This window comes from Pongo pygmaeus, chromosome 20, assembly GCF_028885625.2.
Source record: "Pongo pygmaeus isolate AG05252 chromosome 20, NHGRI_mPonPyg2-v2.0_pri, whole genome shotgun sequence".
In the NCBI taxonomy this organism is placed as follows: Eukaryota; Metazoa; Chordata; class Mammalia; order Primates; family Hominidae; genus Pongo; species Pongo pygmaeus.
In genome coordinates, this window is record NC_072393.2 from 64,988,633 (window position 1) to 65,015,794 (window position 27,162).

A 27,162-nucleotide genomic window follows, 5' to 3' on the forward strand; every position below is an offset into this window, starting at 1 on the left:
CAGGTGTAGTGACGCAAGTCTGTCATCCCAGCTGCTTGGGAGGCTGAGGTGGGAGGATCACCTGAGCCTAAGAAGTCGCGGCTGCAATAAACCGTGATTGCACCACTGCACTCCAGCCTGGGTGACAGAGTGAAACCCTGCGCCCTCCCCTAAAAAAGAAAAGTCCCATGAAACAGACCTACAAAGGTGAGATTCTGGGATTGATCTGGTTCTGACCTCGGTCAGGAATGCAGTGCTGAGCCTCTTGCCAACAGAATATGAGACACTAGAAAGCCATAGCATGCGGTTTCATCATGTTTAACTGTCACCTGTGGTTGCCTGAGATGAAGTGCTGACTGGAGCGAGCACCTTAGGAGATACAGTGGCCGCCGCACTGAGCAGCTGGTAGCAGCAATGGTGACCATGTGGACTGCGGGGTGGGTTGGCTGCTTTGACAGTGCCAGAGAACTTAAAGAAACAGCCACATCTGTCGGACACCCCAGTTCTTGCCCACCACTGCATGGACGAACCTCTCGCCGAAGTGAAGCTTGCCGCCCTCCCTGGGGTAAGAGCCCATCCCACATGTCCCTAGCCAGGCCTGGGTGGCCGGTGGGCTATCGTCAAAGGGACTGTGCAGCCAGGGTTCTCCACACCCAAGGCCGCCCCTGCACTCCCAGCAGGAGGGCGCCCGCACCCGAGGCCCGAAAAAGGTTGAGCCGGCAGACAGCGCACTCACGCCCTGGATCCCGCAGTGCCCCGTGTCCGCGACCTCCCGCTCAGGGCGTCCTCGGGTCAGGGGTCAGGGCGCAGCGCGGCCCCCGTGCCGCTTCTGGTGCTCGTTGAGGTTGCAACGGTGGCTGAAAGGCTTCCCGCACTCGCCGCAAGCGTAGGGCCTCTCGCCCGTGTGCGTGCGCCGGTGGCTTAAGAGCTCCGACTTGCGCACGAAGGCCTTGCTGCAGTGGGCGCAGACGAACGGCCTCTCTCCAGAGTGCAGGCGCTGGTGCTGGCGCAGCTCGGAGCTGCGCAGGCGAAGGGTCGCTCGCCCGTGTGCGTAAGCCGGTGGTGCGCCAGGCCCGAACTGCCGCGGAAGGCCTTGCCGCAGTCGGCGCAGGCGAAGGGCTTGGCGCCCGAGTGCGTGCGCTGGTGGCTGAGTAAGTTGGAGCGCTGGCTGAAGGCCTTGCCGCACTGGGCGCACGCGTGAGGCTTCTCGCCCGTGTGCACGCGCCGGTGCTCCGCCAGGTAGGAGCCCATGACGAAAGCCTGGCCGCACTCGGCGCACTCGAAGGGCCGCTCATCAGTGTGCGTGCGCTGGTGCTGCAGAAGCTGCGAACTCTCGCGGAAAGCCTTTCCGCACTCGGCGCAGGGGAAGGGCTTCTCGCTGCTGTGCGTGCGTCGGTGCTGCCGCAGCCCCGCCACACGCACGAAGGCCTTGCCGCAGTCGGGACAGGCGTGTGGCCGTGCGCCCGCGTGGATCTTCAGGTGCTCTGCCAGGTTGGAGCTCTGGCTGAAGGCCTTCCCACAGTCCGGGCAGGCGTGCGGCCGCGCGCCCGTGTGCACGCGCCGGTGCTCCAGAAAATTGGAGTTCCAGCTGAAGGCCTTGCCGCAGTCCGGGCACTCGTAGGGCTTCTCGCCCGTGTGCGTGCGTCGGTGCTGCACCAGCGTGGTGCTTCGGCCGAAGGACTTGCCGCAGTCCGGGCAGCGGAAGGGCTTCAGGCCGCTGTGTGTCTCCTGGTGGTGGATGAGCTGCGAGTGCGCGCGGAAGGCCTTGCGCACCCCCGGCAAGCGTAGGGCTTCTCGCCGCTGTGGATGCGCTGGTGCTGGCTGAGGTTGGAGCTCCAGGCGAAGGCCTTGCCGCACTCGGGGCACGTGTACGGCTTCTCGCCTGTGTGCACGCGCCGATGCTGCAGCAAGTAAGAGCCCTGGCTGAACGCCTTGCCGCACTCCCCGCACCGGCAGCCCTGCTCCTCTGGGAGAGGCGAAGGGCGCAACGCCCGGTCTGCAGGCTCGCTCCCGGGCCCAGCCCCGTCCCGCCCACCGTCTGCGGGGCCCACCTCCCTGCTGGGGCCTCCCTGTTCGTCCGCCGCCCCCAGTGTGGCTTGCTGCCGCTGGCCGTCCCCTGCCTCCCTCGGAACCTCCGTGGAGTTTTCCCAGGCCCCCCAGCCTCCAGACACAGCCCCCTCAGTGAGGCCCCTCGTGGCAGTCTTCACATTGCAGAGGCCCTGGCCTTCCTCTGGGGCCACCTGCAGGGTCCACCCTCCTGGGGACTCCATCTCGCGCCTGTGACCTAAAACAGGAGAGAAAAGGCAAGTACCTTAGAGAATACAAAGAACACCAAACAGAGGGCCTCAGGGGGACACGACGGTGGGTGGGCTGTCATCCCCACTCTTCTCCTCCAGGGCCCTGGATGCCCAGTGTCCTCTGGAGCCTGGAGCAGGAAGACCAGCAGGCAGGCTAGACACTCGGGGGACGGGCCAACACTCTGGGCCTGCCTGACAGGGCCACGTGCACATCCCCACACCCGGCCCGGCCCAGCACGGGGGAGGGGGCGCCAGCATCGCAGAAGGACTCAAAGTTGCCCACGAACCTGCAGTGGCCCTACTGTGGCAGCACTCTCTTCCCCTTGCTTGACGGGGTGGGGTCCCAAGTGTCAAGAAGGTGGAGACTCCAGTTTGTGAGGAAGACGATGGACCCGTCTTCATTCCAGGAGGCTGGAGGACACCACCTGAATGAAGGCTGGATCTCCCGGAGATCCAGGCCTACACGCAGGAGCAGTGGCCAGGCAGCCCTGAGGAGGCCACTGCCCTGGTGGAGCGGCTACAGCAGGAGTCAGCTGGGCCAGGACTCCAGATGAGTGGGAGCTGGGGCTGGGGGCTCGGTGTGCTTCCCCTGCTCACGACCCCAGCAGAGCCAGCACTGGGGCCAGTTGTGGGTTGGTGGCTGAGAGGGCCTGGGGGCTGTGGGAAAGTGATGGTGACTGCCTGACCCAAACACAGCTATGTCTGCCTCACCCACTCCACCCTGGCTGGATCCCTGGGTAGTCCCCTCCACACAATATGGGCAGCATGTCCAGGCTGGAGGATCTCAGTGGCTGTTACCCAGGCAGTGTCCACACCAGGCCTCTGTGTAGGTCAGACCAGGTGGTCCAAGGCATGGGGTGGCTGTGCAGCCCAGATCCCTGAGAGAGAGAGAGGCCAAGGGTGGGAGGGCCTCCTTGGTCCTGAGGCCATGCCTGCCTGTCCAGCCCATCCTTCCCACAGCGAAGTCTCTACAGCGAGCAAAACCCATCCCCATTTGCCCTGAGCACCTTATCATCCTTGTGTAGTCTCCAGCCCCGCTGCCAAGGCAGGGCAGGGACAAGTGTGTGGATGGTGCCATACCTGGAGGTGGGGCCTGGAAGGCACCCGGGGGAGCCTCTTGCTCCTCTCCCTCCTCTGTCCTGGGGACCAGCTCCTCTTGGGGCCTGGGGGCTGGCACCTGGGGACAGGAAGGCAGCAGGGCAGGGTGAGGTGTTCAGCCTAGCAGATCTGAGGAGAAAACAAGGAGCATGCGGTGGCATGACCCACCCTTCTCTGCACCTTCAGTTCTCAGGACACAGTGCGGAGCACACAGGTGTGGACTGGAGCTCTCTGACTCTGCCGCCCAAGCCAAGACCACCAAACTCCTACCTGTCACCATCACTTTCCCACAGCCCCCAGGCCCGCTCAGCCACCAACCCACGACTGGCCCCAGTGCTGGCTCTGCTGGGGTCGTGAGCAGGGGAAGCACACCCAGTCCCCAGCCCAGTCCCCACTCATTTGGAGTCCTGGCCCAGCTGACTCCTGCTGTAGCCGCTCCGCCAGGGCAGTGGCCTACTCAGGGCTGCCTGGCCACTGCTCCTGCGTGTAGGCCTGGATCTCTGGGAGCAGTGTGCCCAATAACTGCTCCAGCACCAAGAGCTCCAGCATCTGCTCCTTGGAGCAGGCCTCAGGCATCAGCCACTGGCAACACAGCTCACACAGCTGAGCCAGGGCCCCCCCTCAGGGCCCCTCTGCCTTCTCATAGCAGAACCCCCAGAAGCACTGGCCAGGGCTCTTGGAGCTGGGCTCACCCACCATCAGTTCCAGTGGAGTCTGGAAGACTTGGGGGGCCAGGGCTGATGCCTCACTCATCTGGGCAGCCATCCTGCCCCTTTCCCGGGAGGGGAGGGCAGCTGCATGGCCCAGGGTACTTTCTCTGCAGCTGGAAACACAAAGGTGAGCCTGTGAGCACAGCAAGGCCACGAAGGTCCCCTCCTTGGGACCACCTGAGACTGAGTAAAAATGGAAGAATGGGGGTATTGGCGTTTCTGGCCCCCAGTGTCAGCATCTTTGCCCACCTGTGTGTCCAGGTGGCTGAGGGACACACTGAGGTGCCATGGCTGCTTGTACTGTCCCTTCCCCACCCCCCTGCTTTTCTTGAGGGTCCCTGCCCTGCCCTGTCTCCTTGGCTCCCTTCATCCCACACACAGAACACCTAAGACAGAGACTGTGAACAGGACACCCAGAGTCAGACCAGCAGATGGGTCCTGTTTGTCCCCTCCAGGAAGTGTTTTAAATATTTAAGTTAGGCCAAGCGCGGTGGCTCACGGCTGTAGTCCCAGCACTTTAGGAGGCCGAGGCGGGTGGATCACGAGGTCAGGAATTCCAAGACCAGCCTGGCCAACATGGTGAAACTCTGTCTCTACTAAAAATACAAAAATTAGCCAGGCGTGGTGGCAGGCGCCTGTAATCCCAGCTCCTTGGGAGGAAAAGGCAGCGAACTGCTTGAACCCGGGAGGTGGAGGTTGCAGTGAGCTGAGATCGCGCCACTGCACTCCAGCCTGGGTGACAAAGTGAGACTCTGTCTCAAAAAAAACAGAATAAAGTACTGATACACACTACAAGATGGATGAATCTTGAAAATATTATGCTAAGTGAAAATGAAAAATTCAGACACAAAAGACTTCATATGTGATTCCATTCATATTATGTGATTCCATTTATGTGAAATGTCCAGAACAGATAAGTCTGTAAGAGACAGAAAGTAGATCAGTGGTTGCCAGGATCTGCAGGGAAGAGAGAAATGGGAGATACAGCCGGAGTGATGAAAATACTCTGGAATTAGTGGAGATGACTGTGCAACACTGAATATACTAAAAACCACTGCATTATACACTTTAAAAGGATGAATTGTATGGTATTTATGTTTTTTAAAAAATTACCACCGAATCCCAAAAGCTTAAAAATTGTATGACTCCATTTATTTTTTTTTTTCCTTTTGAGACAGGGTCTGGCTCTGTCACCCAGGCTAGAGTGCAGTGGTGCGATCTCATCTCCCAGGCTCAAGCCATCTTCCCACCTCAGCCTCCCAAGGAGCTGGGACATCAAGTGCGTGCCACTATACCCAGCTAATTTTTTTATTTTTTATTTTTCTATTTTTGAGACCGAGTTTCGCTCTTTCACCCAGGCTGGAATGAAGTGGCGCAATCTCAGCTCACTGCAACCTCTGCCCCCAGGATTCAAGCGATTCTCTTGCCTCAGCCTCCCAAGTAGCTAGGATTACAGGCGCCTGCCACCAGGCCCGGCCTATTTTATTTTATTTTATTTTTTAGTAGAGATGGGGTTTCACCATGTTGGCCAGGCTGGTCTCGAACTCCCTTTTTTTTTTTTTTTTTTTTTTTTGAGACAGAGTCTTGCTCTGTCGCCCAGGCTGGAGTGCAGTGACACCATCTTGGCTCACTGCAAGCTCTGCCTCCCAGGTTCACACCATTCTCCTGCCTCAGCCTCCCAAGTAGCTGGGACTACAGGCGCCCGCCACCACGCCCGGCTAATTTTTTGTATTTTTAGTAGAGACGGGGTTTCACCGTGTTAGCCAGGATGGTCTCGATCTCCTGACCTCGTGATCCGCCCGCCTCGGCCTCCCAAAGTGCTGGGATTACAGGCGTGAGCCACCACGCCCGGCCAGTCAGCCGGTCCTGAACTCTTGACCTCAGATGATCCACCCGCCTCGGCCTCCCAAAGTGCTAGTATTACAGGCGCGAGACACCTCGACCAGCCTATGCAACATTCGTGAAATGACAAAATGGTAGAAATGAGAACAGATTACTAGTTGACAAAAAGACGTTAACGGGGAGCAGAGGTAGGAGGGAAGGGTATGCGGCTCTGAAAGGGCAACACGGGGATCCTGTGGTGATGGAAATGTTCTGCATCTCAGTTGTGATATTGTACTCTAGTTTTTCTTTCTCTTCTCTTTTCTTTTTTTGAGACAGAGTCTCGCTCTGTTGCCCAGGCTGGAGTGCAGTGGCGCGATCTGGGCTCACCGCGACCTCCGCCTCCTGGGTACAAGCGATTCTCCTGCCTGAGGCTCCTGAGGCTGGGATTACAGGCACCAGCCGCCACACCCGGCTAATTTTTGTGTTTTCAGTAGAGATAGGGTTTCACCATGTTGATCAGGCTGGTCTTTAACTCCTGAGCTCAAATGATCCACCCGCCTTGGCCTCCCAAACTGCTGGGATTACAGACATGAGGCACCGCACCTGGCCTCTAGTTTTTCAAGATGCCACCTTTAGGGGAACTGGGTAAAGGGTACATAGGGTATGCATTATTTGTTACTGCATGTGAATTTATAATTACCTCAAATCAAAAGTTAAATTTTTTAAAAAACGACATCTGATTTCAATAAAAATCCATATTTGTGTATTGAAGAAATCAGAAATCCGGGTCCCCCAAGGGCCCATGTTTCTTAAGGCGGAGCCAGGCACCGCTGCCCCGCCTGTGCTGTGCGCCCCCGACCTGCCAGCCCCATCAATCAGGGCTGCCGTCCTGAGTCCGTCCTCGTCGTGGGATAGAGCCCCGTAAGGTCCTTCCTGTCGGCCTCACTGCTCCAGCCTCCCCAACGTCCTCACATCCACGCTGCGTGCCCTTTCTCAGCCTGAACGCCTCCTCTTCACCGCGACATGATCAGAGCCACCTCCTGCGTCAGTCCCAGCGCCCACGCCCCCAACAACGGGCACTTGTCTGACCAGTCACGGGTACTTGTGTCTCCCCCACAACTCCCAAGGCCTAGGCTGGACAAATACGGAGTGGATAAAGGGGAAGAAGCTGCGGCCAGGTGGCGCGAGGCCTGTGCGGGCAGCTCCGCAGGCTCGGAGGCGAGCCCAGCCTGGTGAGCTCCGAAACTACCCGGGCTGGGGGCTGATGAACGAATAAATGAATGTGGGAAGAAATGATGGCGCGGCAGGGCATGAAGGCGGAGCCAACAAGGCTGGAAGAGTGATGAGTGAATGAGTGAAAGAATAAACGCGCAGGAGGCACGATGCTACAGAACTGATCGCCATAAGGCTCGCATTCACCGAGCGGACAGCAAACGGGTGCCGTTTCCGTCCCGACCACGGTCGCCTCTGGCCCGTGCAGGGCCACTTCCGGGCCTCTCTGGACGGCGCGGAGGCCTATCTCTCGGTGGTCCCAGAGGGCCCAGCTCAGGGCCGAGCCCCGCCCTGCCCCGCGCGGCGGGAGTGGTTGGAGCCGGAGGGCGGATCTGTGCCTGGTCGAGGGTGTCCGTCGGCGTCACTCACCGTCCTCGGCCCGCCTCTGCGTCCACTAGGCGCGGCCTGAGAGAGGCCCGCACGCGGGCTCGAGATGCGTGGAATGGTAGGAGGGCGGGCACCGGGTCTCCTGGGAGGCGCGGTTACATTCGGCAGAGCGGCCCAAGGCCTCGCGTTTCTCCCCACTGCGCCTGCGTAACTGTGGCGCGGCTGCGGGCGCGCGCCTTTCTGGTTCCCATGGGGACGGCGCCACAGCCAAGCTACTCGGGCGTCCTGCGTTGCCATGGATGCGCTCCGCCCCTTCCTGCACCCGGGCCGCCTCTGCGGCACACACCCAACAGCTACGCAGGCCCCTGGGGCTGTCCGGGTCGCGGACGCAGGTCGGGCCGAAGTAGCTTCTCCCTGGCAGTCTTCCTCCGGCCCCAGGCCGTCTTAACAACCCTGGAACCTTGCTGAGTTCACGCCACTGAGCTGCGTCTCACACCCACGCGCTGTGGAACACCCACCAAGCTGGAATCCACGCGGTTTTTAAAACAGAGTCGGGGGCCGGGCGCGGTGACTCACGCCTGTAATCCCAGCACTTTGGGAGGCCGAGGCGGGCGGATCACGAGGTCAGGAGATCGAGACCATCCTGGCTAACACGGAGAAACTCCGTCTCTACTAAAAATACAAAAAATTAGCCGGGCGTGGGGGCGGGCGCCTGTAGTCCCAGCTACTCGTGAGGCTGAGGCAAGAGAATCGCTTGAACCTGGGAGGCGGAGGTTGCAGTGAGCCGAGATCGCGACACTGCACTCCAGCCTGGGCGACAGAGGGAGACTCCGTCTCAAAAAAAAAAAAAAAAATTGAGTCGGGATCGCAGAAGCTAAGCAGGGTCGGGCCTGGTTAGTACTTGGGAGACCGCCTGGGAACACCGGGTGCTGTTGGCTAAAATAAATAAATAAACCGGGCGCGGTGGCTCACGCCTGTAATCCCAGCACTTTGGGAGGCCGAGGCAGGCAGATCACGAGGTCAGGAGTTCGAGATCAGCCTGACGAACATGGTGAAACCCCGTCTCTACTGAAAATACAAAAATTCGTCAGGCTTGTTGGCGCCCGCCTGTAATCCCAGCTACTCGGGAGGCTGAGGCAGGAGAATCGCTTGAACCGGGGAGGCAGAAGTTACAGTGAGCTGAGATCATGTCACTGCACACTCCAGCCTGGGTGACAGAGCAAGACTCCGTCTCAAAAAACAACATAGACCAGATGCTGTAAGCTAAAATAAATGAATAGCTAGAGATGGGGTCTCGCTATATGGCCCAGGCTGGTCTTGAACTTCTGGGCTCAAGTGATCCTCCCACCTTGGCCTCCCAAAGTGCTAGGATTACAGACTTGAGCCACTGCACCCGGCCTCCACGAGCTCTTTTTGTACCAATTTTTCCCAATTTGTACTAGGGAGCTCTCGCTTCAGCCCAGGTGGTTTGGGCAAGTGTGGGTACATGGCCCAGGTCCACAGCACGGGGCAGTCCATCCCCCTGGCCCTGGCAGTGGTCACTTTGGACCTGTGAGCATCGTGGGACTTCTCTCTGAACTGTTAGGGCCTCTATCTACTTTGAACCTGAGGCTGTGAGCACCTGTCAGCTGGGGCAGCTGCAGCCTTCTTGCCCCACTGAGGGATGAATCTGTTAGGGAATGGAGTCCATACAGAAAAGCAGAACTGAGGGATGGTGTGTTAGTTTCCTGTGGTTATGCAGCAAATTACCACAAATTTGGTGGCTTAAAACAGCAGAAATATATTCACTCACAGTTCTGGCGACCAGAAGTCTACCATCGATATGACTGAGCTGAAACAAGATGTTGACAGGGCTGAGCTCCTTCTAGAAGCTCTAACATAGAACCTTTCCTTGCCTTTTTCAGCACCTAGAGCTGCATTCCATGTACTCCTTGGATTTTGGTCCTTTCCTCCATCATCAAGTAACTGGTAACATCTTACTATTTCTCTCATTAAGTTAAAATATTTAACATATGTTCATTTTATCTTATTTGCATGAGAGTCAATTTTAGCTTTAAAAAAAATTTTATTGGCCGGGCGGGGTGGCTCAGGCCTGTAATCCTAGCAATTTGGGAGGTGGAGGTGGGCGGATCACCTGAGGTCAGGAGTTCGAGACCAGCCTGACCAACGTGGTGAAACCTCGTCTCTACTAAAAATACAAAAATTAGCTGTGTATGGTGGTACATACCTGTAATCCCAGCTACTTGGGAGCCTGAGGCAGGAGAATCGCATGAACCTGGGAGGCAGAGGTTGCAGTGAGCCGAGATCATGCCACTGCACTCCAGCCTGGGCAACAGAGCGAGACTCCATCTCAAGAAAAAAAAACAAAAAACAAAAAACAGGGCTGGGCGCAGTGGCTCACGCCGGTAATCTCAACACTTGGGAGGCTGAGGTGGGGGGATCACGAGGTCAAGAGATCGAGACCATCTTAGCCAACGTGGTGAAACCCTGTCTCTACTAAAAATACAAAAATTAGCTAGGCGTGGTGGCGTGCGCCTGTAGTCTTGGATCACCCATGCTGGAAGAATTCAGCTGCCCAGCCATGAGGAAACTCAGGTCTGCAGTCCTGTGGAGAGGCAGTGGAGCAGTGCATCCTCCAACCCCAGTGGGGCCTTCAGATGATTGCAGTCTTGGCTGCAATGTTGACTTCAACCTCGTGAGAGGCCTTGAGCCAGAACCACAGGCCAAGCTGGTCACGAATTCCCCACCCCCAGAAAATGTGTGCGATGATAAGTGTTTATTTATTTATTTATTTTTGAGAAAGTCTTGCTCTCTCACCTAGGCTGGAGTGCAGTGGCGCGATCTCAGCTCATTGCAACCTCTGCCTCCCAGGTTCAAGGGAGTCTTGTGCCTCAGCCTCCCAAGTAGCTGGGATTACAGGCGTATGCCACCATGCCTGGCTAATTTTTGTATTTTTAGTAGAAACGGGGTTTTGCCACGTTGCCCAGGCTGGTCTCGAACTCGTGAGCTCAAGCCATCCGCCCAACTCAGCCTCCCAAAGCACTGGGATTACAGGCCTGAGCCACCACGCTTGGCCTGGAGCATGCCCTTGATGTGCAAACTAACCAATTCAGAGCCTCACCCCTCTATCTGGTCCACACACCGCAGGAGACAGTATTCCTCTGTCTTAATCATCCCAGGAACAGGAGCCAAGCAGCTGGGGAACACTCCCACAGCTGAAAGCCCACAGGAATTACTCTAGCTAGCCAGTCCTGTGCTGTGGGCTCTGCTCTGCCTTGCTTTTCCCTTGGAAACCCCAGTAAAGGCTCTGGCTTAGAGCTCCCCCTTGCTCCTGCCGCTGCTGCCTCTGACAGATGCTGGTGCTTTCTCATGTGTCCTTCCTGGTGGGCCGCGCCTCCTGTTTCCAGGATCTGTGAGCATGATGAACTTTGTTTTCCTGAGCTTGTCCTGTGTGTCCTCTTCTGGCCACACCTGACTGAGCAGCACATAAAAGCCACAGAACACCAGGAGGGCTGCTGCTTGGGGAAATTCTGTGAGAAGAGTCCTGGAGGACTAGGGGCAGGGCAAGCACTGCTCTCCCTCTCCTGGAGGCTGGGGAGAGCATCAAGGAGACTACCAGGTAGGAGGAACCATGGGCAGGGCCTCCCTTATGAGGATGCTTTCCCCAGAACAGAGGGATTTAAGCCCCTGGTGGGTGAGTCCTGGATTAACCAAGACCTGAGCCTTCTGGGGGCTGCGGAGGACAGAGGACACTGTGAGGTGAGTTTCTCCTGGGTGGATTCCCCAGGGGCCTCTGAGGCTGGTTTCAGGCCCTGCCCTTTGGCTGCCCCACTGGAAGCTCTGAGCATCCACCCTTCAGAGACACTTTCCCTGGTCTGACCTTGGCAAGGGCAAATAAGGAGGTATTCCATGGAGGGTCACCAATGTCTGGGGTGTAAACGGTGCCCATCTGCACAGTAGCATGAGGGCCACAGAGTGTGGTAAATGTCAGTGACCAGCCCATGCGGTCCCCAGTGTGGCTGCAGGGGCCACCTAGGATTCTTCTGTTTCAGGGTCCCAGGCCACACTTGGGGAACCCTATTGGAAGCAACAAGGTCTAGGCCCTGAGGGCCCAGGGCTCTGCCCTCTCCAGGGCTCTAGCTGAGCCACGTGCAAGCATCCTCCAGGCCCTCCCAGCTGGTGTGAGGAGGAAACCGCAGCCAAAGGGCAAGGTGCTCCACACAGATCTGTCCCTAGTCAGCCTGCCCCATTCAGCCTCTGGAGTGGGAGCCTTGGGTCTGTCTGGAACCAGTGTGGATGAAATGCAGGGAGAAACGAATCATAGCCATGGACAGCCACTCACATAGCTGGGAAGAGGCATGCTGTGGTAGATTCCGGTGGACTCTCACCTCTGCGGTGCTGGGGACGTCGTGCCAACACCTCAGGCACCCACTTCCACTCACACCGCGGAGGCTTGGGGAGATGCGGTTCAGTCTGGAGTCCAGCGGGGGACGACAATACGGCGACCCGCTCGTCAGTCAGACCAGGGCAGGCTTGCCAGGGCATCACACTTCACCAAAGGGAACCCTTTCTGCTGCGACTACCAAGCCGCCAGGTCCCGGACAGGCAGAAGCCTGCCCTGAGGTCTCACCTCTGGAGGGTTACGAGCTGTGCCAGGCCGGCTACGGTAGAGGGTGTGCAAATACCCCGAGGTCCCAAGGCTCCTGAAGCCGCCCAAGGGGCATGAGAGGCCCTAGGTTCGAATCCTGTCTCCACCGTCTTATGGTCGTGCCTCTGGAGAGTCACTTTTCCCCGTTTCCTCGCATACCAGAGAGCCCAGTAACACGCACCGCGGCTCTCCAGAGAAAAAGACCCTAGAGATCGTGGACACAGCGTGTGGGCCGTATCAGCGCCCACTCAAGATTATTACTGCTTATGCTTGCAACCGGATGCTGTGCGCCCGGTTAGAAAAGGTCAAATAAAACTCGAGTCAGTGGAAGCCTGTGGACGCCATGTGTAGAAAGTGAAGTTTAATTAAGGTTACAAACGTTGGTGGGTTTTCCGGGACAAAGGCCCCTCCTCGACGCAGGGTTCGCTTGGGCGACGCGTCGACTCTGGGCTCCTGCAGTCAAGGCGCGGCGCGGCCCGCGTGCCGCTTCTGGTGCTCGTTGAGGTTGGAGCGTTGGCTGAAGGCGCGGCCGCACTCCCCGCACGCGTAGGGCCGCTCGCCCGTGTGCGTGCGCAGGTGGCGCACCAGGCTGCAGTTGCGCACGAAGGCCTTGCCGCAGTCGCGGCAGATGTAGGGCTTCTCGCCCGAGTGCAGACGCTCGTGCTGGCGCAGCTCGGAGCAGCCGCGGAAGGTCTTGCCGCACTCGGGGCAGCCATAGGGCCGCTCGCCGGTGTGAGCGCGCTGGTGTTGCACCAGGCCCGAGCGGCCCTTGAAGGCCTTTTCGCACAGTGGGCACGCGTAGGGCTTGGCGCTGCTGTGCGTGCGCTGGTGCCGGCTCAGGTTCGAGCGCTGGTTGAAGGCCTTGCCGCACTCGGGGCACGCGTAGGGTTTCTCGCCGGTGTGCACGCGCCGGTGCTCCACGAGGTGCGAGAACAGCCCGAAGGCCTTGGCGCAGTCGGCGCACTCGTACGGCTTCTCCCCGGGTCCCGACCCCCGTCGGGGACTCCGCTCGCTGCAGTCCCCGCAGGGCGGGCACCCCAGCCAGAAGGCGCGCCGGGCCAGGACGGGGCCACGCCGGTGGCGCTCGGCCGAGTGCGTCTTCTGGTGGCGGTACAGGCCGGAGCAGCGCACAAAGGCCTTGCCGCACTCGGCGCACTCGTAGGGCCGCTCGCCCGTGTGGATGCGCTGGTGCTGCAGCAGGCTGGAGGTGCGCGTGAAGGCCTTGCCGCACTCGTCGCAAGCGTACAGTCGCTGGGCCGGGGGGCCGGGAACAATCGGGCGAGGTCGCGAGGTTTGGCCGCACTCAGGACACACGGGGGGGCTCTTGCCCGTCTGCTGCTGCTGGTTGGGGCGGAAGCGCTTCCCGCACTGGGCACACGGACGGGGGTCCTCCGTCGCAGGCAGCCTCTCCTGGGGGATCCGCACGGCCCTCCACGCAAAGGCCTCGCCGCAAGCGCAAGCCCGGGGCTGCTCCACCAAGGGGCTTCTCCCGCGGGAGGTCGGCTTTGGGGTCCTCGGGCAGGTCGGAGCGCCAGTCCCCGGTTGGCACGGCCAACAGTCCGTGTGGACCTCACACAGTTGAGTCCAGGAGCGGTTCCGGAGCCGCTCCGGACAGGGGTCACACACAGGTGGCGTCTCCCCAGCGGGCGCCCCGCGATGCCGCGCCAGGCAGGAGTTCCTGCTGCAGTCCCCGCCACGCGCCGGGCTCCTACAGGGGCCCTCCTGGGCCTGCAGCCCCTCGGGGATAACTAGCTCAGGGTCCTGAGAAGAGGTGGGGCCGCACGGCTCCCGCACGAGGGGTCTGGTCCCGGCGCTGTGCCGGGTCCCCGGGCCGGGGCTGACCCCGAGGCTGCAGCCCTGGGAGCCCCCGCCTGGGGGAGTCGTCCTACCGCCCGCCGCTCCACGCAGGTCCCCCTTTTGAGTGGGGCGGCTCCCAGCTCGGTCCTCTTCGAGAGGCCTTGGCTCCTCGGGCCTCTTCTCCTGGGCCCCGGAGGCACCCTGGGCATCGGCCTTGGGGATTCCTCCCTGCCCAGCCTTCTGGGCTGGAGCCTCCATCCTGGGGCGCAGAGTTCTGGTTGTAGGATCTGGAAGAACAGAGAAGAAATGGAGGTTGGCAGTTCCCAGGAGGAGAGAAGGGGAGAACTGGGCCAAAGAGCGATCACCCCACAGCTGGCACCTACTGGCCGGCCCCCAGCTCTCTGCAGATGCGAAAGGGTAAATGGAGTGACATAGGCAGGCCCTCCTGTCCCTCTTCAAATTGTCACCACCCAGACCCCAGAGAACAGCTTCCCAGGCTCTGCCTGCCCCCATCACTGTTCCTCCCCAACACTAGCTCCTAAAACACTGTGCCCCTGGCTAAGGCCCTCCCTGGTCCCCCTTCCCCAAGCAACAGGGACTCCCCCGTTGCTCAGCTGCCAGCTCCCCAAAATCTCACTTACTCCTGGCCTCAGTTTCTCAGTGGCAAGCCCACACTCCGGGTCCTCCTGGCTCCATTCACTGCCATTGTCGATGTCTTCTGGGAGGTGTGAGGTGAGACTCACCTGACAGCTGAGAGCCTGGCCGGGAGATCCACGCTGCAGAGGCCAATGCTGGACTTCCCCTCCCCTCTTCAACCAGGTAACGGTGGTGCTCTCAAGGTTGGCAGCCTCATCTACAAAATGGGTATGATAACGGTAAGTATAAACAGCTGAGTAGGGAGACAGGCAGCCCAGATCATTCAAGCAAGTGTGGACATTATTAGCAAGGCCTGGCGCCTGCTATTACTATTTTAAAATTCCACTGTGGCTATATTAGTTACCTACTGCTGCTTTAACAAACTGCCACCCCCATAGTGGCTTGAGATAATGCAAACTTGTTCTCAGAGTTCTGGAGGTCATAAGTCCTAAGTGAAGGTTTCAGTAGTGTGGGTTCCTTCCAGAAGCTCTTGGGGAGGACGTTTGCTGACCATTTCCAGCTTCTAGATGCCACCTACTTTTCTTTCTTCCATCTTCAAGCCAGCAGTAAGACATGTTCGTCTCTCTTTCTGGGTTTGTCGTCAAATCTCCTTATACTCCTTATAGGATTCTGACCCTTCTGCCTCTTGTGATCACACTAGGCCAACCACACATAATCCAGGAATCCCCCCATCTCAAGATCCAAAACCGCATCACACTCAGTTCTTTTGCCTTGTGAAGTAACATATTCAGAGGTTCTAGGGAACAGGACGTGCAGATCTTTCAGGGGGCCATTATTCTGCTTACAACAGTGGACTTTGCCGAGATACACACACGTGCATATATAAATATTCATCTCCTAAGCAAGCAATTGAATAGCAAGTGAAAACAAAGGACGGCCAGGCACGGTAGCTCACGCCTGTAATCCCAGCACTTTGGGAGGACGAGGCAGATGGATCACCTGAGGTCGGGAGTTTGAGACCAGCCTGACCAACATAGAGAAACCCCGTCTCTACTAAAAATACAAAATTAGCCAGGCATGGTGGTGCATGCCTGTAATCCCAGCTACTCAGGAGGCTAAGGCAAGAGAATCACTTGAACCTGGGAGGTGGAGGTTGCAGTTAGCCGAGATCGCACCATTGCACTCCAGCCTGGGCAACAAAAGTGAAACTCTGTCGAAAAAAGAAAAGGAAGAAAAGAAAAGAGAGAGAGAGAGAGAAGGAGGGAGGGGGGAAGGGAGGAGGGAAGAAGGGAAAGGGGGGGAGGGCCGGGCGTGGGGGCTCACGCCTGTAATCCCAGCACTTTGGGAGGCCTAGGTGGGTGGATCACGAGGTCAGGAGATCGAGACCATCCTGGCTAACACGGTGAAACCCTGTCTCTACTAAAAATGCAAAAAATTAACCGGGTGTGGTGGCCCACGCCTGTAGTTCCAGCTACTCGGGAGGCTGCGGCAGGAGAATGGTGTGAACCTGGGAGGCAGAGCTTGCAGTGAGCCAAGATAGCTCCACTGCACTCCAGCCTGGGCAACAGAACGAGACTCTGTCTCAAAAAAAAAAAAAAAAAAAATTGCCGGGCATGGTGATGCATGCCTGTAGTCCCAGCTACTCAGAAGGGTAAGGCAGGAGAATCACTTGAACCTGTGAGGTGGAGGATGCAGTAAACTGGGATTGGGCCACTGCACTCCAGCCTGGGCGACAGAGCGAGATTCCGTCTCAAAAAAAAAAAAAAAAAGGGCCGGGCACGGTGGCTTACGCCTGTAATCCCAGCACTTTGGGAGGCCGAGGCGGGTGGATCACGAGGTCAGGAGATTGAGACCATCCTGGCTAACACAGTCAAACCCCGTCTCCAGTAAAAGTACAAAAAATTAGCCGGGCGAGGTGGCAGGCGCCTGTAGTCCCAGCTCTTCCGGAGGCTGAGGCAGGAGAATGGCATGAACCCGGGAGGTAGACCTTGCAGTGAGCTGAGATCGCGCCACTGCACTCCAGCCTGGACGACAGAGTAAGACTCCGTCTCAAAAATAAATAAATAAATTAATTAATTAATTAATATTTTCCTCACTGTGTTGTGATGTGAGGTTTCTCAGCCTCACACATGTGATAACTGCACAATCCTCCTGTCCCCTCCCTAGATCTCATTGTTTCCAGAACAAAGATGGATCTGTCCAGCACAGCCTTTAGACTATGAATCCCGGATGGCTAACATCACATGCAGAGCATGAGATGGACGCACTTGTGGCACCCTTGTAAATCACTGCTTCATTGAGCACAGGAGCTCAGATTCTTCTCCTTTTGTCCTGTGTTCCCTTTTCTGTCCAGGCAGATATCCTCTTATTTTATTTATTTATTTTGTTTTTTTTGAGACGGAGGCGCTCTCTGTCACCCAGGCTGCAGTGCAGTGGCACTATCTCAGCTCACTGCAACCTCCGCCTGCCGGGTTCAAGCAATTCTCCTGCCTCAGACTCCTGAGTAGCTGGGATTACAGGTGCCTGCCACCATGTCTGGCTAATTTTTTGTATTTTTAGTAGAGACGGGGTTTCACCATGCTGGCCAGGCTGGTCTTGAACTCCTGACCTTGTGATCTGCCCACCTCGGCCTCCCAAAGTGCTGGGATTACAGGCATGAGCCACCGTGCCTGGCCAGATATCCCTTTATTTATTTGTTTGTTTATTTTTATTTATTTAGAGACAGGGTTTCACTCTTGTTGCCCAGGCTGGAATGAAGTGGCGCGATCTCGGCTCACTGCAACCTCCGCCTCCTGGGTTCGAGCAATTCTCCTGCCTAAGCCTCCCGAGTAGCTGGGATTATAGGCATCCGCCACCAAGCCCGGGTAATTTTGTATTTTTTTTTTAGTAGAGCCGGGGTTTCACCATGTTCACCGGGCTGGTCTCGAACTCCTGACTTCAGGTAATCCACCCGTCTCGGCCTCCCCAAGTGCTGGGATTATAGGCGTGAGCCACCGCACCCAGCCGATATCCATTTATTAAATGTCTCAGAGGGCCAGGTGCGGTGGCTCACGCCTGTAATCCCAGCACTTGGGGAGGCCGAGGGGAGCGGATCACGAGGTCAAGAGATCGAGACCATCCTCGCCAACATGGTGAGACATCCTTCACCTGATGTCACTTTTTCTGTCTGTTTTGCAAATTTCTAACAGGCAGTTGCCCTGGGCCACCTGGTGGCCTGAAATAACTTGACCGGGAACTAAAAGGACTCACGAAGCATTTAACCAAGACTCTACATGTTGACTTTTCAGCCAAGGACACTTCAGAGCGACTGGCCGCAGTTCTCCGAAGGAAGCTGCTGCCAGTTGCCCCTGGGGGGTTATTTCCTTCTTGGACATAACGACCACAATAGCAGAAATGCATTGACGGCCAGCACTCTGGGGATGAATGTTTTTGAGTGGAAATTAAACATACCAAACGGTTAAAAACAAAAATGCAGAGTTGGACAAGTTCTGCAGGTCATGAAGGGCCTTTGAAGCAGCCAGGCCCGGTTCCTGCTCTGCTGTATGGGAGGCTGCTGGCCTGAGCTGGAGAGCAGAAAGGCCCAGTGCCAAGGGTTCAGCAAGTACCAGTCCCAGGCCAGGCCCAGTGCCAAGGGTTCAGCACGTACCGGTCCCAGGCCAAGCCCAGTGCCAAGGGTTCAGCAAGTACCGGTCCCAGGCCAGGCCCAGTGCCAAGGGTTCAGCAAGTACCGGTCCCAGGCCAGGCCCAGTGCCAAGGGTTCAGCAAGTACCGGTCCCAGGCCAGGCCCAGTGCCAAGGGTTCAGCAAGTACCGGTCCCAGGCCAGGCCCAGTGCCAAGGGTTCAGCAAGTACTGGTCCCAGGCCAGGCCCAGTGCCAAGGGTTCAGCAAGTACGGTCCCAGGCCAGGCATTTGCTAATAAGCCAGGGTGACAGTAAGGACAAGGGGACTCTGGTGTGATGTGAGGTTTCTCATCCTCACTTGTCACACGTGATAATTGCACAACCCTCCTGTCCCCTCCAGGCCTGTGTGAGACAGGAAAGGTGAGGCTGTCCCTCCCTCTGCACCTTAAAGCCACTCGGGGTCTGGGTTTTCCTGAGACTTCCCGGAGCCAGATGCAAACTCCCAAAGGTGTTGATCGTTCCTCGATCTCCCTCCCTCAAGAGTGGCACTAATCAGGTCTAATTTAGAGAAAATCCATCACCTCCCCGCACTGTGGGCTCTGCCACTTCATGCCTTGGTCTCTCCACCTATCAGCCAGCTGGAGCTTGGGACTCAAGGAGGCATGCCTGGAAGTAAGGAACTTCTCTGAGGATGAGGACATCTGGGTGGTGCTGAACACCAGCATGCTTTGCCCCGTGGCCTGGACTGTGCACAGGGCACCTAGAGTGACCTGTCATCTCCCACGCAGGTGGAAGGGTGTGAGACAGAATGGACACTCAGTTACAAACATCCCCTTCCCAAACACTTGTGGATCTGAGTCTGAGGCTACTCCTTCCAGGTGAGGGGTTGGCTGGCTGCTGTTGTAGCTTGTTATTCTCTTTCTGTCCCTTCTGCCCTCAGGTCTTGACCACACAGCTTCCCAAGAACAGGATGGGGAATGATATGGGCACATGGGGAGGCAAGCAGCCATGGGCCTCACCTGCTCATGGGCACTGACTGTCCCAACAGCAGGTGGACATGAATCTAACCCACAGCCACCAGAGTAGAGGGAGCTGGGCTCCCTGAGTCTGGATGGGGTTCTCACAGGCCCCCACAGGGAGACAAGGGAAGCTTTCTCCAGAATGTGGAGTATGGACTCACTGTGTGAATAAAGTAAATGAGCTGGGGGCGGGGAGGGGGCAAGATTTCAAAAAGCACCACTCATACACCCAGGACTGGCAAAGCTGCTGGCAGTAAGCTCTATCATGGGGCTCCCCCACTGCAGGTGAGCTGATTGGCCTCAGCTGGCACCATCCATGCTCAGTGTTTGCCCTGAGGACAAGAAGACCTGGCAAAAAAAAAGGAAAGTACAGAACACACTCCCACCTGGCTGGCGGGGATATAGATAGTGCAGCTGCCGTGGAAATCTTCAGCTCCACAGAAAGGTAAAGATGGAGCTACCACACCCCCAGCAATTCCACCCCTAGGTATCCACCCAAGAGAAGTAAACACAGGCATTCAAGCAAACACTGGCTCACAGATGTTCACAGCAGCGCTGTTCACAGTAGCCAAAATGGAGAAACAAGCCGAGTATATAAAATGACAAATGCATAAATAAAATGTGGTATATCCATTGAATGGGATATTATTCAGCCATAAAAATGGATGAGTACTAACACTGCAACATGGACTTCAGAAAACATGGGAAGTAAAAGAAGTGAGTCACAAAAGACCACATATTGCGTAATTCCATTTATACGATATATCCAGAATAGGCAAATCCAGAGGGACAGAAAGTAGATCAGTGGTCGCCAGGGGCTGAGGGGAAAAAGAATGGGGAGTAATTGCTTTATGGGTATCGAGTTTTGTTTTGGGGTAATTAAAATGTTCTGGAAATTATAGTGGTGATGGTTGCACAACATAGTGAATATATTAAAACCTAGAAACTACACTAAAACCTGGCCAGGCAGTGGTTCACACTTGTAATCCCCAAACTTTGGGAGGCGAAGGTGGGAAGATTACTTGAGGCCAGTTCGAGACCAGCCTGGCCAAAATGTCGAAACCCCATCTCTGCTAAAAATACAAAAATTAGCCGGGTGTGGTGGCACATTCCTGTAGTCCCAGCTACTTGGGAGACTGCGGCAGAGAATCACTGGAACCTGGGAGGTGGAGGCTGCAGTGAGCCGAGATCACACCACTGCACTCCAGCCTGGGTGACTGAGCAAGACTCCATCTCAAAAAAATAAATAAATAAATAAAATAAATAAATAAATATATATATATATATATATATATATATATATATATACACACACACACAAAAACATGGCCAGGCACAGTGGCTCACGCCTGTAATCCCAACACTTTAGGAGGCTGAGGCAGACGGATCACTTGAGGTCAGGAGTTCGAGACCACCCTGGCCAACATGGTGAAACCCTGTCTCTACTAAAAATATGAAAATTAGCCAGGTGTGGTGGCAGGCGCCTGTAATCCCAACTACTTGAGAGGCTGAGGCAGAATTGCTTGAACCTGGGAGGAGGAGGTTGCAATGAGCTGAGATCACACCACTGTACTCCAGCCTGGGCAACAGAGCGAGAATCTGTCTCAAAAAATAAAAATAAAAAAATAAATAATATATATGTATAATTACATATATACTTAGAATATATATTTATATAGAATGTAAATATATATATTATATATATATATACTAAAACCCAACCTGAATTGTAAAATGGTTCATTTGTTACATGATTTATATATTTTTGTTTTGTTTTGTTTTTTTGAGACGGAGTCTCCCTCTGTAGCCCAAGCTGGAGTGCAGTGGCGTGATCTTGGCTGACTGCAACCTCCGCCTCCCAGGTTCAAGCAAGTCTCCTGCCTCAGCCTCCTGAGTAGCTGGGATTACAGGCGTGTGCCACCAAGAACAGCTAATTTTTGTATTTTTAGTGGAGACGGGATTTCACCATGTTGATCAGGGTGGTCTCGAACTCCTGACCTCGTGATCCGCCTGCCTCAGCCTCCCAAAGTGCTGGGATTACAGGCGTGAGCCACCATGCCCAGCTGATTTATATCTTTTTCTTTTTTTTTTTTTTTTTTAAAGCAGAATGCACCCATGCCACAGTGCTCCTGCCTGCAGCCTGCCAGGCGTCGGCCCACCCTGCAACATCCAGGATGTCATTTGAGCCCTGGTCACACGAAAGCACTGCATGGGATGAAGGTGGTTTCTTTATTTATTTTTATTTTATTATTTATTTATTTATTTATTTTGACACAGAGTTAACAGCCCAGGCTGGAGTGCAGTGACAATCTTGGCTCACTGCAACCTCTGCCTCCCAGGTTCAAGCAATTATCCTGCCTCAGCCTGGCGAGTAGCTGGGATTACAGGTGCCTGCCCCCACGCCCAGCTAATTTTTGTATTTTCAGTAGAGATGAGGTTTCACCATGTTGGCCTGGCTGGTCTTAAACTCCTGGCCTCAAGTGATCCACCTGCCTCAGCTTCCCAAAGGTGCTGGGATTACAGGCACGAGCCACTGCGCCCGGCCAAAGGTGGTTTCTTTTAAGCAATACATTTGGATCGAGAAAAACAAGTTCTTGGCTGGGTGCGGTGGCTCACGCCTGTAATTCCAGCACTTTGGGAGGCCGAGGTGGGCGGATCACGAGGTCAAGAGATCGAGACCATCCTGGCTAACATGGTGAAACCCCATCTCTACTAAAAAAAATACAAAAAATTAGCCTGGTGTGGTGGCGGGCGCCTGTAGTCCCAGCTACTCCGGAGGCTGAGGCAGGAGAATGGCGTGAACCAGGGAGGCAGAGCTTGCCATAAGTCGAAATCAGGCCACTACACTCCAGCCTGGGTGACAGAGCAAGACTCTGTCTCAAAAAAAAAAAGAAAAAAAAAAAAGGAAAAAGAAAAAGAGAAAAACAAGTTCTTTTAAATCTCTAGGTAAAAATAAAATAATTTCTCACACACAGCCAACTCAACTGCGTACCAGAGTACCAAACATAGTTTCCACATCAGAGGCTTAAGCTCTGGGGTAAAACCATTTTCTTTAACCAGGTGTCTGTTAATTCACTCATATCAAAGAGAAAACTTGGCTGGGTGTGGTGGCTCATGCCTATAATCCCAGCATTTTGTGAAGCCAAGGTGGGTGGATGGCTTGAGCCCAGGAGTTAGAGACCAGCCTGGGCAGTATGGTGAAACCCATTTCTATTTAAAAAAAAAAAAAAAAAATGGCCAGACACCGTGGCTCATGCCTGTAATCCCAACACTTTGGGAGGCCAAGGCGGGTGGATCACGAGGTCAGGAGATTGAGACCAGCCTGGCTAACACGGTGAAACCCCATCTCTACTAAAAATACAAAAAATTAGCCAAGCGAGGTGGTGCGCACCTGTAATCCCAGATACTTGGGAGGCTGAGACAGGAGAATCACTGGAATCCGGGAGGCGGAGGTTGCAGTGAGCCGAGATCGTGCCACTGCACTCCAGCCTGGGCGACAGAGCGAGACTCTGTCTCAAAAAAAAAAAAAAAAAAGGCTGGGCGCAGTGGCTCATGCCTGTAATCCCGGCACTTCGGGAGGCCAAGGTGGGCAGATCATGAGGTCAGGAGATTGAGACCATCCTGGCTAACATGGTGAAACCCCGTCTGTATTAAAAATACAAAAAATTAGCCAGGTGTGGTGGTGGGCGCCTGCAGGAGAATGGTGTGAACCTGGGAGGCGGAGCTTGCAGTGATCTGAGATCTTGCCACTGCACTCCAGCCTGGGTGACAGAGCGAGACTCCGTCTCAAAAAAAAAAAAAAACTATCCGGGTGTGGTGGTGCAAGCCTGTAGCCCCAGCTACCAGGAAGCTAAGGTGGGAGGATCACTTGAGCCTGGGAGATGGAGGCTGCAGTGAGCTACAATTGCACCACTGCACGCCAGCCTGGGCAACACAGTGAGACCACATCTCAAAAAAAGAAAGCAAACTCTTCATTAGAAACTGAACATGCTCACTGGGAATGATATTCAGGGCACAGGGCAATTCCTTACAGGGGCTCACTCCCAAGGGCACTGCTGCCACCTCATGGGAAGTTGTGACTTGGGAGGGAGGAGACTGAGGGCAGGACACAGGACATGGAGACACACATTCTGGTCTGTCTGACCATGGAGCTCTGTCCACACCCAGCCTGCCTGCTGGCTCCCAACCACCACACACGGTATCTGGCGTCTCTCACAGGTGTCGGCTTCTCTCTCTGGAGTCCATCTGCTGGCCATGGACCTGGCTATTTGGGGCAGGCCCATCCTGCCCACCTCCCCACACTCTCTCAAGCCTCTGTCTCTGAGCACTGCAGGTTTTGTAGTGTTCCCTCGTCTCCCTCTGAGAGGCCAGGCTGACTGAAGAGCTCCTGAGAAAGCCACCAGGACCCACTGCTAAGGGGGTCGGTCCAGGGTCATTGCCAGGCTGGGATCTGAGTTCCCCACACATAGGGCCGGGAACTCCCCAGCCATTGACTCTGATGGGGGTACCAGTGTGGATTCCAGCCCCTTACACGGAGGAGGGAGCATGCCACTATGGATGCTGAGCAGCAGGAGGTCAGGGGCCCCACTTTCACAATGTGCCATCCCAGAAGCCCCACAGCCAGGATCTGGACCTCTCTGACACAACTCCAGGTCCCAGAGACCCAGATGTCAGGGATGGAGGGACTTGGGCACCTGCCTTGCTATTAGCCCCAAGGCTGCTGGCTTCATGTCACAGTCTGTACAACAGCTGGTGGCATGAGCAGGGCTAGGACCAGCACTCAGCATGACTTCCTAGAACTCTAGGGACTTACGGGCTGAGGACTTCCCAGGGTGAAAGACCATACCTGGGACAGCCTGGCCAAACAGAGACAATTGATCACCATGGAATCAGTGGACAGGCCCAAGAATGGATGGGCACATGAGGTCACCCAGGACCGGGCAGGTTCCACTGAAGGAGGCTGCAAAAGATATATCCAACGCCCTAACCCCGGAACTCTCAGAATGTGACCTGTGACCTTATTAGGTCTTTGCAGACATAATTAAGGATCTTGTGATGAGATCACCCTGAATAACCTGGGTGTGCCCTAACTCCAATGACAGGTGTCCTTATGAAGGAGGCAAAGGGAGTTCTGACACGGAGAAGAAGAGGCCATGTGAAGATGGAGGCTGATATTGGAGTGATGCAGCCACACTCCAAGGAACACCTGGAGCCACCAGAAGCCGGAAGAGGCAAGGAAAGACCCCCACCCAGAGCCGCCAGAGAGCACAGTACTGCCGACACCTTGATTTCAGACTTCTGCCTTCCAGAACTGTGAGAATAAATTTCTGTTGTTTTAAACTGCCCAGTTTGTGGTAGTGTGTTATAGCAGCCACAGAAACTAATAGAGACTGGTCTAGCACCCTCGACAGAATGTGTGTGTTGTATAGGGCTCTCCTGATCCCTAGTGATGGGGAGTCAGAGGACTGCTTAGTGTCTGAACAGAGAGTTGGGGAAGCTGGGTTGTCCTGAAGAACCAGCAGTCCCCACTTGGCAGAAAGGGACCCTGAACTCATGGGAGGTGGGGGCTGAGGGGTGCCTGCTAGCCATGTGCTAAGAGCATCTTCGGATTGGTCCCCAGATACCCTGCTTCCAGGGGTGGCCCCTCTGCTGCAACAAGAACCTGCCTCCCATCACCAGACACAGCAGGTGGGAGCTGTGGACCATGGCCGAGTCTCTTCGTCTCCTTGATCTGCTCCCAGGATGCACTGTCCAACTATCCCACCTATAGGTAGGTGGCATTCCAGCCATGGACCCATGATCTGAGGCTGAGCACAGAAAACACAATCGAGGCTCTGGGTCCCAGGCCCCAGGAGCCCGTCCTTGATGGTGCATTACAGCTCTCCCAGGCTGTTCTGACAGTGACCTCCCATCTGCCCCAGGTGAGCATGCTTGCACCTGGGTGCTCGCCCAGCCTTTCTAGTTGTCCTTAGGGCTTCTGGTGTTGGAAACAGGATGCAGAGTTACCAATTTAGGGGGACTGAGAGGTTAACGTGGCCAAGGCTGAGCCCTGCAGAATTGCAGAGCAACAGCACACACAGGAAAGCTAGTGAGGTTCCACGTCCTCATGGAGGTTGGACATGGCACAGTGAGGTCTTATTTGCCCAAGAGAATGTGCAGGGAAGTCGCCAGGCACGGTGGTGCATGCCTGTAATCCCAGCTACTCGGGAGGCTGAGGCTGGAGAATCGCTTGAACCTGGGAGGCGGAGGTTGCAGTGAGCCGAGATCGCGCCATTGCACTCCAGCCTGGCCAACGAGAGCGAAACTCCGTCTCAAAACAACAACAAAAATAGAATGTGCAGGGAAGTCAACATTGGTGGCTCTGAGGTGTGGAGGACACAGGCTAGTGCTCAGCTCAGCGTGGCTCCACCTCTCTGAGCCACAGACCAACCTCACCCACACTGACAGTCCCAGGGGACACAGACTCTAGCCCCTATGTCCAATTCTACACTGTGCACGCAATGGGAAGAACAGTGCATCATGCACTGTACAGCAGAAGAAATGTCCTCTGAGTGCAGGCACAGCTCCCTTCTGTGTCTGTCCTCCCCACAGTGCCTCCACCCTCAAGGATTAGCAAGCTTCAACCCTCGCAGGACATCCACTGTGTCAGGGCCAAACGGTGCTGCATGCTGCTCTAACAGTGAGTGAAGGAGGGGACCGCAGACAAGAAGAAATGAACAAGGAGACAGTTTAAGAGAGAAAAAGACGTGAAGAACATCAGACAGGGAGCAGCGCGAGGGCGCCGGGGAGGGAGGCAGCGGATTCTTCGGGCTTCTGTGAGGAGGGGGCATGAAACCGGTCTGCAGACAAGGAAAGGGAATAGCAAGTGCAAAGGCCAGGATGCGGGGGCAGAGACGGTAGGGAGGCCGGCGTTGGCCTCGGCTAGCAGGTGGGCTTGACTCCGAGAGCCGCAGGCCGCCAGGATGGGTCCCGGACCTGGAGCCTCCCCTCGCGGGCTTCAATGACACCCAGCACAGAAACGCGGGGGGCCAGAACTACAGAAGCCCGTCCTGCCCGGAACTCAAGGTCGCGAGTGCTGTGGCCGGTCCGGACCCGGAGCGCGAGGTCCGGAAGTGCGCGGCGTCACGCCTCTGCCCCGGACCCCGCGCGCGGAGGTGGAGAGGGGACAGGGGTGGTGGCCGCGCTATGCGCCGGGAGGTCCCCGCCTCGCAGGCCGAGGTTGCGGGTCCGCGCAGAATGCCACTTACTCTCTGGAGGCGGCCCGCACGGGTCCCCTGGTCCCCGCCCCGCATGCAGCGCGGAGCCGTCCTCCCGCCACCTCCGGGCCGCCGCGGCACTGAGGGACCCGAGCCACAGCAAGCGCAGGCGGGAACCCGCGCGGGGACTGCTGGGAAACGTAGTCCCTTCATGTCCCGCTTTGACGCTGCGGAGAAAGCGGTGTAGGGAGAGGCTTGGGCTTCGGTTGTCACAGAAACAGAGGCTGGCTACACCTAAAAGGCGGGGCGGGGACTTACGTCGTCGCCAAGGAAACGGCGTTCCGGAGCGGGATGTAGAGTCCCGCCCATTCCTTCTTGTGAAAGCGGGTGACTGGTCATGATTATGATTGATAGCCCCCCTCTCCCAATCTGATTTCTAAGAGGTCCCAACCTGGAACCGACTTGCCGTTCGCAGGCTCCCCTTGGGTGGGAGACTTGGGCTGGGAAGCACCTGGGGAGTTCTGAAGTGTCCTGGTGAGCGCGTTGAGAGTCAGACCGATAACATCAGAATCTGGGAGTGGGCCCGAGCATATGCGCGTCAAAACTCCTCAGTTGAGTCTATTTTTTTGTTTTTTTTGGTTGGCTTTTTTGAGACGGGGTCTCGCTCTGTCGCCCAGATGAATGCAGTGACACCATCACGGTTCACTGCAGCCTTGACCTCCTAAGCTCAATCGATCCTCCTACCTCAGCCTCCAGAGTAGCTGTTAACAGGGGCGCG

The 27,162-nt window shown here is 56.1% G+C and overlaps 2 protein-coding genes and 1 long non-coding RNA gene across 6 annotated transcripts; 1 reads left to right on the plus strand and 2 right to left on the minus strand.

Moving 5' to 3' along the window:
• Positions 1–281: 281 nt before the first annotated feature.
• Positions 282–7,682, minus strand: ZNF497 (zinc finger protein 497). Its single transcript, XM_063658612.1, is given in 6 exon segments — positions 282–1,002; positions 1,005–1,748; positions 1,751–2,263; positions 3,357–3,453; positions 4,071–4,197; positions 7,550–7,682. Coding segments are annotated over 5 exon segments (1,647 nt in total). The 5' UTR covers positions 4,140–4,197; positions 7,550–7,682; the 3' UTR covers positions 282–778.
• LOC129020519 (uncharacterized) lies at positions 6,244–12,494 on the plus strand. 2 transcript variants are annotated; one of them, XR_008495822.2, is made up of 2 exons: positions 6,244–7,625; positions 9,412–12,494. It is a non-coding gene; the product is annotated as an uncharacterized LOC129020519 (long non-coding RNA). The 2 variants fall into 2 exon arrangements; XR_008495823.2 differs by lacking the exon at positions 6,244–7,625 and adding an exon at positions 7,676–8,130.
• Positions 12,495–12,501: 7 nt separating this feature from the next.
• On the minus strand, positions 12,502–26,567 carry ZNF837 (zinc finger protein 837). 3 transcript variants are annotated; one of them, XM_054464963.2, is made up of 3 exons: positions 26,436–26,567; positions 14,696–14,805; positions 12,502–14,239 (listed from the first exon to the last, which is right to left on the minus strand). In XM_054464963.2, the coding sequence occupies exon 3, from the start codon at positions 14,208–14,210 to the stop codon at positions 12,615–12,617; it is 1,596 nt and encodes a 531-aa protein (XP_054320938.1). In that variant the 5' UTR covers positions 14,211–14,239; positions 14,696–14,805; positions 26,436–26,567; the 3' UTR covers positions 12,502–12,614. The 3 variants fall into 3 exon arrangements, with proteins under 3 accessions (XP_054320938.1, XP_054320939.1, XP_054320937.1); XM_054464964.2 differs by having other exon boundaries at positions 14,594–14,805; XM_054464962.2 differs by having other exon boundaries at positions 12,502–14,805; positions 26,436–26,553.
• Between the last annotated feature and the right edge of the window lie 595 nt (positions 26,568–27,162).

What these genes read in the sequence shown, in the direction of transcription:
- ZNF837 (XM_054464962.2), bottom strand. Translation starts at nt 14,465, where the DNA reads ATGGGGGCAGGCAGAGCCTGGGAAGCTGTTCTCTGGGGTCTGGGTGGT.